This window comes from Arachis stenosperma, chromosome 3 (assembly GCF_014773155.1).
Source record: "Arachis stenosperma cultivar V10309 chromosome 3, arast.V10309.gnm1.PFL2, whole genome shotgun sequence".
Classification (NCBI taxonomy): domain Eukaryota; kingdom Viridiplantae; phylum Streptophyta; class Magnoliopsida; order Fabales; family Fabaceae; genus Arachis; species Arachis stenosperma.
Window position 1 is genome coordinate 38642678 of NC_080379.1, and position 12144 is coordinate 38654821.

A 12144-nucleotide genomic window follows, 5' to 3' on the forward strand; every position below is an offset into this window, starting at 1 on the left:
ATGCCGCTCAATCTACTGCACAGCCGGCCTCTTCGCACAAGAGAAAAAAAGATGATGGTGATAAGTCATTAGAAGTTATATCTGAGTGTGACAGAGAAGTGGTTGGGGATAGCAAATCTGTTTTTGATCAGCAAAAGAGACTTCATGGTTTCATTGCTGGTTCAAGTTCTCATTCTTTGTGGAGCGAGCAATTTCCCATTGCCGAGCTCTCAAACAGGGTTTTCCAGTACCCTGGTGATATGCTGATGACACGTCGCATCGGCATGGAGGGTATGGGGAAGTTCATCAAGGTTGGTTCCTTTTATGTGTTTGAGTAGTTTCCTTTTTGGTGATTATTGTCTTTACTCATTCTTTGTTGTGTTGCAGTTTCTTAGATCGTTACGTCGCGTTTGATGTGTGTTGGTCGTACCACTGAGCTAATTGGAGCTGAGCAGCAGGCTGCTATGGGGAAGGTTGCATAATTGGAGAAGTTATTAAAGGATAAGGATGCTGCAACGGAGAAGTCTTTGAAGGAGAAAGATGAGGTGATTGTGGATGTAACGGAGAAGATGAATTCATTTGAGGACGAAGTTACCCGTCTCAGGGATCAAATTTGGCTTTTTCAAGTTGAGATAAAAGATAGTGACCTGGCTAAGGGTCAGCTGACCTCTAGGGTTCATGAACTGGAGGAATTGGGGATGGAGATGTTTTTCTTTGGTTTTGACCGAGCTATTAGTCAAGTTGCTGTCTTGGTTCCTGAGTTCGATTGTGCTCGGCTGGATGTGACAAGGTGGTCATTTATGGGAAGCTTGTGGTAGATGGGACGGTGGAAGATCATGACGAGAATGCCCCATCTTCTTAATTTTCATAGTGTTTTGTTGTATATTTGTCTGTATTTGGTTTGTTTTGGTAGACTTTTGGTGATACTTGGTTTGTTTTGGCCGAGTTGTGATTGGCCTTGACTTTGAATATTTTTATATGTATGCAAGCATGAATTGTTTGGATAAATGCTCTTTAAGTAGCGTTGAAAAAAGTAGAAATAGATCGGTATCTATAACTTATTGTTTGTATTGGATGATATCAATTTTTGGGCGTCCGACCTCATTAAAACCTTCCTTAGGTAAAACCCTTATATATGAGAAAAAACCTCTAAGGCGGAAATAAAGTGCCTTCATTCGCGGATTTGTACTAATTATGATATATAGATTTTCAAAGAAGATACGTTCCAGTTTCCTGATACTGGTTCGCCGTGTAGTGTTTGGAGCTGGTAAGCCCCCAGGCCGAGTACCTTTGCTACCCGGAATGGTCCTTCCCAGTTTGCGGCGAGCTTTTCGTGGGAAGGAGGTCGCCTTGCTTCCTCTGTTTTTCTGAGGACTAGGTCTCCTTCACTAAATATCCTCGGCATTACTCTTGTGTTGTGCTTTCTCTCAGCCAACTACTTTTTAGCTCTTTGCTTGATGGCGGCAATATCATTGTCTTCTTCGGTCAGATCAAGCTCGGCATTTCTTGCATTTACATTATGTTGTTCATTGTTTAGCTCGGTTCTCAGCGTAGGAATGCCAACCTCAATAGGGATTAGTGCTTCTGACCCATAGACTAGTTTGAAGGGTGTCTCGCCCGTGGTGGATTGTATCGTTGTGTTGTAGCTCCATAATATTTCTGGGATTAGCTCCCCCCATTCTCCTTTCGCGTTATTGAGCTTTTTCTTTATTGCCTGCAATATAACTCGGTTAGCAGCTTCGGCCTACCCATTGGTTTGTGGGTGTTCGACCGAGCTAAAATGATGCTTTATGTTAAAATTTCTTAGAAATGATGCGAGTTTGTTATCTGTAAATTGTCTTCCATTATCTGATATTATTTCCTTTGGTATTCCAAATCGGCATATGATGTTTTTCCATATGAAAGATCGTACCTTTTCAGCAGTTATCCTTGCTAATGGCTGTGCTTCTATCCATTTTGAGAAATAGTCTATTGATACTAAAAGAAATTTTACTTAGCCTGGCACTACTGAAAATGGGCCGAGGATATCGAGTCCCCATCTGTGGAAGGGCCAGCTTACCTCCATGCTATGTAATACTTCGGCCGGCTTCATAGAGATGGCGGCATGTTTCTAGCAGTTGTCACATGTTTTGACCTTTATTATGCAATCCCTCTTCATGGTCGGCCAATAGTATCCTGTACAGATGATCTTTGCTGCGAGAGCTCGTCCTCCGATGTGGTTTTTACATACACCCTTATGGATTTCGTTCATTACGTCTTTTGCTTCATCGTCATTGAGTTATTTTAGCAATGGTTGTGAGAAGATGCGCTTATATAGTTCCCATGCTATGTTTGTGTAGAGACTTGCTCTTCGTCTGAAATGTTGAGTGTTAAGTTCGTTTCTGGGTATGATCCCTACACTGATGTATTCAAGGAAAGGTGTTCTCCAATGGTGGAGATGGTTAATGCTTGTTATGGATAATAGTTCAATGCTAGGTTTTTTTAGTGTAAGTTGTGATAATGTCGATGTTTGTGTATCCGCCCTAGTGGCAGCAAGTTTAGATAATATGTCTGCTCTAATGTTCTTCTCTCTATGCACATGTAATATGATGAATGTGTCAAATTTTGAAATGAGATCCTTTGCTATGAGCTAATACCGCTCTAGTAAGGGATCTTTCACCTGAAATTCTCCTCGAATTTGTTAGACCACCAAAAGGGAATCACAATGTACTGTCAAGCTATGTACTTGGAGGTTGAGGGCGAGCTTGAGTCCTGCTATGAGTGCTTCATACTCGGCCTAGTTGTTGTTTGCCGAGAAGTGGAATTGGAAGGATTGTTCGGCCATTACTGAGTCTTCCTCTTTCAGGACTACCCCGGCCCCGCTTCTTTCTCGGCTTGATGCCCCATCAATGTGTAACTTCCAGGTCTTGTTGTAGTGGTGCTCGCCAGCTGTGAGTTCAGAGACGAAGTCTGCAAGGATTTGTGCCTTCAGGGCTGGCCTTGATTGGAACTGAATATCGAACTCAGAGAGCTCGATGGACCATTTGGTTAGTCGTCCAGCCAGTTCTGGTTTTGTTAGTATTTGCCTTAATGGTTGGTTCGTTCTTACAATTATTATGTGACTCTGGAAATAGTGCCTGAGTCTTTTTGCTGTTGTCACTAGTGTTAAAGCCAGCTGTTCTATTCTCGGATACCTTTGTTCCGTTGGTTGCATGACTCTGCTGACGAAGTATACTGGCTTTTGTATTTTTCCTGTCTCAAGGACAAGAGCCGAGCTTATAGAATAATTTGAAGCGGATAAATACAAGTATAAAGGTTTACTAACTTCTGGTCTTTGTAACACCGGTGGCGATGATAAGATAGCTTTGAGCTCGATGAATGCCATTTTGCATTCTTTTGTCCATTCGAATTTCTTATTCTTCGATATTGTCCGGAAGAAGTGGTATGATCGACTTGATACTGCTGGCAAGAACCGTGATAGAGCAGCTACTCTTCCTGTTAATTATTGTACCTCTTTCATTGTTTTAGGGCTCGCCATGTTAAGTATTGCGTCACATTTTTCAGGGTTTGCTTCGATTCCCCGTGAAGTCAGCATAAATCTGAGGAACTTGCCTCCTTGTACCCCAAATGCACATTTTTCCGGGTTAAGTCTCATGTTGTTTGCTCGGATCTGCTTGAATATTTCCCTAAGGTCTTCACAGTGGGATCTTCCTGGGGTGGTCTTGGCGACCATATCGTCCACATAGATTTCCATATTCTGACCTATCTGGTGGCGGAATATCTTGTCCATTAGTCGTTGGTATGTTGCACCTGCATTCTTTAGACCAAATGGCATTACTTTGTAACAAAAATTTTCATGTTCAGTTATAAAGGCTATTTTGCTTTGGTCCTCTGAATGCATGAGGATCTGGTTGTAACCAGAGTATGCATCCATGAAGCTTAAGCTTTCGAAACCTGATGCATTATCTTCGAGCTTGTCAATGCATGGTAAAAGGTAGGCGTCTTTAGGACATGCCTTGTTCAGATCTGTAAAATCGACGCACATGCGCCATTTACCTGAATTTTTCCTTACCATAACCAAATTTGATAGCCATGTGATGAAGCAGATCTCTTTGATGAAGTCGGCACTGTGGAGTTTTCTTGTTTCTTCTAGAGCCGCCTTTGACTTTTCTGCTCCGAGATTCCTTTTCTTTTGAGATATAGGTCAGATTGTTCTGTTAGTGGCGAGCCTGTGGCAAATGATTGTTGGGTCTATACCTGGCATGTCTGCCGGGGTCCAGGCGAATAGATCGGCGTTGGCTTGTAATACCTTTATGAGTTCCGATCTTTCTTGTCCTTGGAGTGCTTGGCCGATGTATGTGACCTGTTTCGGTGTTGACGTCAGTGGAACTTTCTGGAGCTCATCTGCTGGTTTAGGCCTTTTTTGGGTGTCCCCTCGAGGGTCAAGCTCGGCTAGGGACAATACCTCGTTTGTGCTATGAATTGTTTTGACTTCTTGTTGATATTTCTGTCCTGTGTCCGACCTCTTTAGGCTTGCATTGTAGTATTGCCGAGCTTGTTGGCGGTCTGAGTGGAGTGTCGCTATCTTGCCGTCTTGTGCCAGAAACTTAACACATAGATGCAAAGTGAATATTACTACCTTGAACATGTTCAAAGCAGGTCTTCCGAGAATAATATTATAAGGACTGGGGCAGTCAACTATAAGATATTGTATGTCAATGGTTCGTGATAATGAGGCGTCTCCCATCATCGTCTTTAGCCATATGTAACCTTTAATCGGAACCCTTTCTCCAGAGAATCCAACTAGTTCTCCGGATGAGGGTTGCATGAGTTTTTCAGATATTTTCATTTTTAGAAAAGTAGAGTAAAAAAGGACATCTGCACTACTACCTGGGTCCAAAAGGACTTTTCTTACCAATAGTTCGCCTGTTTGGATGGAGGTTACCACTGGATCGTCTAAGTTCGGAGTGGCCGAGGATATATCTGCCTGAATGAAAGTGATTTTGAGGTCAGATGTATCTTTGTCGCTTTGTGGTACTGTTCCTTCGATTGCTAGCATCACGCGGTAGCTTTGTTTTCGCGCCGAGGTTGTTTTACCTCCCCCGGCAAATCCTCCGGATATGCAGTTTATGATCCCCTTTGATGGAGTATTGTTTGACCATTTATTGTCTTCCTTACTTCCCGAGGTTTGTTGGCGTTCTTCTCGGTCCCAACCATTTTCTTTATGCTTTCTCCCTTCGATGTATTTATCCAGGAGGCCTTGCCGAGCTAATCTCTGTAACAAGTCTTTTGCTATCACGCACTCGTCAGTTGTATGTCCGTACTTTTGGTGAAAGGCACAGTGTTTGCTTTTGTCCACAAATTATTGATCCTAGTAGCTCCCGCTCTTGCTGGAGGTTTTATGATTTTAGCGTTGAGTATCTCTTTAATTATCTTTTCCCTTTTTGTGTTGAATATGGTGTAATTGTCGAATTTTGGGGTGAGCTTGAATGGCTTCCTAGAGTCTTTGTTATTCGTCGACCTTGTGGTCCTGTCTTCGTCCCTCCTAGGTTGCTTTCTTTCTGTTCTTTCGGCTTCACGGAGCTCTTCTATCTCCATCTGTCCGGTCGCCCTTTCTCGAAATTCCTCTAATGTCTTCGGCTTGGTGACCGTGATCGTTTCCCGAAACTTTCTGGGTCGGAGGCCGGCCTTAAGAGCGTGTAGGTGGACAACAGGGTCCAGATCTGGTATCTCCGTGGTTGCTTCTGCAAATCTGGTCATGTAGTCTTTCAAGCTTTCTTGTGGACCTTGGCGGATGGTACCGAGGTAATCTGATCCGTGCAGCTGCGAAGTAGTCAATGAAGGACTTCGCCAGCTCTTCGAATGAAGAGATTGACCCTTCAGGTAATTTAGAAAACCAAAGTAGAGCAACGCCGTCAAGGTAAGTAGGGAAAGCTCTGCAAAGCACAGGCTCATTGTTAGGGCCGTTAAAAAACATCATGGACTGAAATTTTTTAATATGAGCTCGGGGGTCACCAATCCCCTTATATGGCTCGAGCGAGGAGGGCAGTGGAAAATTCTTTCGCATCTGGTAGTTGGTGATTTTCTCGGAGAACGGGTTGTCTAAGGTCAGCTTTTTCTTTGGCGGGTTGACACTTAATAGGTCTGCGTTGCCTTGGGCTGGGCCTTTAGAACTACCTTCCTCACGTTTACTGGCACTGTTTTGGGTGGACAGTTCAGGAAGTCCTCGAACTTTTGCTTGTAGCTCGGCCATATGGGCCATAAGTTCGGCTTGAGTGAGCTGGTGAACTCCGTTATCGGCCATATTGGAAGGTTGAGAAATCCTGCGCAAAAGAGAAACACAAAGTGCAATATAGGAGAAATAGTGGAGTTAGATTAACTTTTGGGCCCTACGGTGGGTGCCAGATGTTCCGTTCTGGTTGACCAAGGTGTACGTCTCCTTCACCGACTACTGCTTGCCTCTGAGGACAACTATAAGTCGTTCGAGAGGAGAGGTGTAAGGGACCTCGACAATGTGAAACACGGAGGCGGGAGCACCTGTAAAAAGCACTCCAACGCTCAAGTAAGTATATAAGTAAAGAGAGATAATAATTATAAATCAAAATGAGTTGTGTAACCTGAGTCTTTGTGTGTTTACTCGGTTCTATTTTATAGACGGGTGAGGTGGTATCTTTCCTTTGTTTGTTCCAATCTTGTGGGTTGGATGGAGTGTGTTGTTGCTGATTGTAATCGTTTAGAGATGACGTCTGTGCTTAGTCATGTGTGACTTGTATGTTTGGTTTGTTTGTGTCCGGATTATATGGTCGGTTTTAAGTGTGGCTTCGGTTCCGAGTATGATGGGATACACGTCAAGTTGAATAAATGTAGGTTTATCCTCTTTCAGGTAATTTTGTAGCATTATGTATTTTTTCTTCTTCTTTATTTGCTTTTTTTTTATTCTTGTTTAGAGAGTAAAACAAGAAGAAACTTGAGAAGGTAAAACAACAAAGAAAAGATGAATAAGAAAAAAAAGAAGATGATGATAAAAAAGAAGAAGAAGAAAAAGCAGCAGCAGCAATAGAAGATGAGGAGGAACAAAAAGAAATTAATTATGTAAAACTTATCAAAATAAAAATACAAAAAAATTTATATCAAATATACATAAATTTCTTTGTTTTTATACCGAATTTTTGCTACAAAAGTACAAACATGCCTTCTTTAATGCTGCATTTTTTTTTGTTTCTTTTAGTTGATTGAATGTAGGTTTATTGTTTTTATTTTTGTTAAGAGAGCAAAACAACAAAAAACTTGAGAAGATAAAACAAGAAGGAAAAGATTAATAAGTAAAAAAAGAAGATAATGATGATGAAAAAGAAGAAGAATAACACTTTAGTACTACAATATCTCATTAGCAAGTTAATGTGCAGGAATAATCAGAAAAATTGTGTGCTTTTTAGTCAGATTGTAGATAATATTCTCCCTCACCTTGAAGAAGAAAGGGTTGAACCCCTCGTGCTAAGTTTTGAATTATGCAAAACTTATTAGAATAAGAATACACTGAAATTTCATAATAAATACACATAAATTTCTTAGTTTTTACACTGAAAGTCTTTAATGATTGCGATACGGAAACTCAGTTCGAAAATAAGCACACAAACCATACTAAATCATGAACAAAATACATCCAAATTAATTTTGGATCAGACAACGTCATTAATATGACAAAAGTTCAACGATAACGATAATAATAATGACGATAATGATATAGAAGATGACGTTGACGATGACGATGACGATAACAATGATGACGATGGCGATATAATGATAACATGCTGATGATGATGGAGAAAGAAGAGGAGGAAAACGAATGAAAAGAAGAAATCAAATGAAAAAAGGAAGAGGAGAAGGAGAAGGTAGTGATGGTGGTGGTGACGACGATAATGTAAAAAAAGAGAAAAAAAGAGAAGAAAAAACTGAAATGTTAATAGAAAGAAGAAAAAGAAAAAGATGAAGAGGAGGAGGAAAAGGAGAAGGAAACATAAGAAAAAAGAGGAGAGGAGGAGAAGAAAACGGAGGAGAAAGAGACGCGTGATTTGAAAAGTGGTTATAACAATTTGGTTAGACTTAATTAAGTATTTTGCTTGAATATAAAGCTTTATTCATTTTTAATATCCAAAGTAAATATTTGTCAATTTGTTATTTAATTATTTTTAACCAAGCTTTATGTTTTTTATATACAATATTTATTTATTTATTTATTTATTTATTTATTTATTCTTTCGCTTTCTCTTGTCGGCAAGACTGAATTCATCTACAGTTTATGAAAAAATATCATATCCTAATACCAGGTTAAGAACCACAGGTCTCGACATATTTCGGGGATCAACGAGGCTTGGCTATCATTGGATGTAAAATAGGAGCCAATCACATGATTCACACAAGCATGTAGGTTTTCTCTGTTATTGTTTTTTATGAAACTCAGAATACCGTGCCTACAAGCATGATTTGAAACCATGCTGGTTCAGGAAAAGCATGATACTAAATATATATACATGACCATGCAGAACAAACTAAGGCTGAATATAGATTCCAAGTTTTCACTAATATATATACCTCCACGTTCTCTAGAAAATGTCTCTTTTTTTTTTATCTTTTTTTGAAATAAGCTCTTCAGCAAAATGCCCATGAGGGCCTCTACTTCCAATTCAAAGGGCTGATCTGATATGAATCATCATTCATCGTCTCACGTTTATTTGAAACACTCTGTTATACCAAATTGAATGGAGTGTCATGTGGAATAGGTCATACTTCAAGGGCTTTGTATGCCACAAAAAATGTTTCTGAACCCTTCTGATCCCAAGTTGCAATTTGACATACTTTTCTTCAGGAACTGAAACAAGTATGTTCTTCAAGTTTGGAATGTCTTTCTCTGCAAGGATTAATGAGAATGCATCCCAATCTAAAACCTCAAAAAAAGGTGGCACAAAGTTGTCTGATATAATGACAGGCACACACTCATAGAATATGGCCTCAACCACACGGGGACTGTTGACCTCATACCCCTTTGGGCATATGCAGTATTTGCTGCTCTTCATGTGCTGAATGTAACTCATCTTGCTGGCAACACCGTGTGGCATTGGGCCGAATATCTTCATGTCAGGGTCTTTGTCCTTCCAGTGCTTTAGCAGTATTTGGCGCAAATAACCGTGCATGTTTCCGGCGTAGAATGCAAGAATGTGCCTTTCTTGAGGAGGCTTTCCTCCAAGATCTCTCTGAGGATTTTTAACTGATCGGACATAAGTTTCCGGAAGAGCAACGTCCCTTCCTATTTTGAAGCCTTGAGTTACATCAGAATTGCAGAGGGCTTTTATGCAGTATTCCATGTGGTGCCTTGTTTCATATGGAGCCTGCAATTTTCACTTGTAAAATTTATCATCCAAGTAAGTAGTATTATGCATATAGTTAATAGGACCTACTTGGAGTGGACATGTTTCATCAAGAAAACAAAGAGACATCAAATCCTTATGTCATTATAGATATCTGGGAAGTTGGAACATTATTTTTTATTTTTAAATTTCATAACATAGCTGGAATTATGGAAAAAGAAGAAGGAAAGAAGAGCACATAACATACCCAATCATGGCAAGCAACAAGAAAATGGTCAGCACCACCAGTTCTGTTAAAGTAACGATATTTTGCAGAAATGTTATCCGTATAATCCTTCAAGAACCTTCGAAGATTTGTCCGATTATGCGAGTTGCGTACATAAAGGGAGAACTCTAACATTCGCGCACTAAATGGCATATAAAACAGGTGTGCCTTTGCAGGATCCTTCACAACAAATTGCTTATTTTCCTCCATCAGTTTCATAAACCAGCCTTCAGCAGCATATAGTCCCTTAAGAATAGGTTGATGAAAGATGGGCTTGTTTCCATCCTTGTATATGTAAACCTTAAGTGTGCGTTCCATGAGTTCATAGCTCCTGCCAATGCAAGGATTTAAAAAGAAAAAAAAATCAAATGATCTTGACTTTGGTCAATGTGGCAAACACAGAACAACAAAAGTCCATGGAGGAGCAAATAAGTGAAATCTAATGTCATATTCTAACGAAGCATTAAGATGTTCCTATCAAATAATTCATAGGGAGTTAAGAACTTCATAGCCAACCAAGAAGTTAATATTCTTTTCATCAATCTTGCTCATGTGAACATATTTTCTTTAACATCTTTAAGCTTGCCTTTTGAACATAGAAACATTGCGAAAGAGAGGAGCATAAAGCTCTTTGTCCTGTGTTACTATCGGAGCATGCTCAATCTCGAACCTTGCAGCAAGGACTTCCAGGTCAAGTTTGGAAGACCACCGTGGTTTCTGCAATCAAACATAGAATATAAAGATCAAAGTAACTATAACTTGTCCAAGTAGCTACTTCACAGTTGAAACTTGACAGAGGATTCAATACCATTGCACGAGATTTAGCACGGCGGCGTATTAGTATACGGTTCATCTCCTGTATTAATGTTCTTGATTTGGGCGGCATGTTGCACCTCATCTTCTTTGTCCTAGGAATATTTGCTGCAGTACTATTATCCGAAGCAAACAAATCATTTCTTGGGCGAGAATTTTCAAGAAAGGTCAGATTACCATATGAAGGTGTACTGTCTGAGCTATCCATTTTTTCATTTTTCAGCAATTGAGAAACTGTAGATATTCCCCCTTTTGACTCCAAAATTTGCTTCACTGGAAAACCATTCTTACTGTTCTTGGTCAAAACTGCTATGGACCTTTTATTGGAACCTACACTGACCAACTCCAGGCTGTAATTCTTAACTTCACCCTTCTTATCAGGAAAACTCTGAACATTATTTGTATCTGCCCTAAGTTCAAAAACACCACCGTTGTTGCTGATCTCAGAGACTAGATCACTAACATTATCATGTACATGAGCATAGTTTTCTGGCCCTAAAGACCAAGGAGAGTTTCCATTTCCATATGGAACAAGTATTGACTGAAACAGTAAGAAATTAACAGCCATTGTTCCCAACAGAAAGAGAAATCTCCGGTTTCCCATATTACATAATTCTACTGCATAAATTGCCCGAATCGCTGAATTTTAAACACGAAGCTTGAAAGAGATTGAAGGATCCTAAACAAAATGGAACACTTAGATAATTAGAGAGATTACAAGCAGGCCAGAAAATTCTTGTGATTCAAATAAAGTAAATAAGAAATAACTAAAATGGGACAAAGAAATCGTGATTTGACACGTACCTCAGTGCAGTTAATGAGCTATACTTGAAGTTGAAGCTTCCTCTGTTTTTCTACATCTTCAACTTTCTGAGAAGCCAAACACAGCAGAGATCCCCCTCAAGCAAACGAGATTAAAGTTACAGACCTTTCAAGAACCCCTGTCAGCATTTTTAGTTTCTTATTTTTATTTTATAATAATCATTCATTAACTTGTGCATGTTACTGAGCTCTTGTACGTTGTGACGCCACTTTTCAACAATTTTGTTTTCTTTTGATCTGCTTCCTTCTTCTCGAAAAGCTTTCACTTCACAATTGTCAGGTTTCAGCTCTAAATTCTGAAAGTAGTAATAAAAAGTGAATTCTAGGGAGCGATGGAAGCAGCTAGCAGAGGCTCCTCTTTCATTGATAGGGGACCCCACCAATAATACGGCGTCATATTCTGTGTTAATCAAGATTAGGATAACGTTTAGTATGCTCGTATTTTATGAGATACCATGTTGATAAAATAAAGTTTAGATATTAATATTTGGAGAATGTAGGACCATTAATTTTAGTAGAAGAAAATAATACTGGGAAGATACCAAATGGTATGGGGTCTAAGGCCGTTCATGGTTTATTTATTTATGATGACTACGGTGAAGAAGGACGCTTTTTATTTTTAAAAAAAAAATGTTAGAGGCTATCAAATAAATTTTTGATAGTTTTTAGTTATTAATGTTTAAAAGTATGAAATAAAGTATATTATTTAGATTAGTAGATTAAAAAAAATAAATTTATAATTAAATAATGACAAAAAATAATAAATTTTGATAACTCATAATATTTTTCTATTTTTAATATAATTATGAGATAAGTGTAATATTGCAAAATGAGATTTTGAAGGTGTAATCCACCCGTTTACAATGAATTCGTTATATACGAGTTACGTTTTAACTGAAATAGTTAATAACAAGTTCATTG

General features: G+C 39.2%; 1 protein-coding gene across 1 annotated transcript; it reads right to left on the reverse strand.

Annotated features, from left to right (window-relative positions):
• Positions 1–8369: 8369 nt before the first annotated feature.
• On the reverse strand, positions 8370–11636 carry LOC130970073 (probable glycosyltransferase At3g07620). Its single transcript, XM_057896039.1, has 5 exons — positions 11206–11636; positions 10397–11080; positions 10175–10305; positions 9571–9919; positions 8370–9344 (listed from the first exon to the last, which is right to left on the reverse strand). Exons 2-5 carry the CDS (start codon positions 11003–11005, stop codon positions 8673–8675), a joined length of 1761 nt encoding a protein of 586 aa, XP_057752022.1. The 5' UTR covers positions 11006–11080; positions 11206–11636; the 3' UTR covers positions 8370–8672.
• Between the last annotated feature and the right edge of the window lie 508 nt (positions 11637–12144).

Excerpts from the sequence above, each read along its gene's own strand:
- LOC130970073 (XM_057896039.1), bottom strand. The coding sequence starts at position 11,005 with ATGGGAAACCGGAGATTTCTCTTTCTGTTGGGAACAATGGCTGTTAAT. Across the intron at positions 9,920-10,174 it reads AATGTTTCTATGTTCAAAAG|GAGCTATGAACTCATGGAAC; the intron begins GCAAGCTTAAAG and ends TTGCATTGGCAG. Across the intron at positions 9,345-9,570 it reads TTGTTGCTTGCCATGATTGG|GCTCCATATGAAACAAGGCA; the intron begins GTATGTTATGTG and ends TGAAAATTGCAG.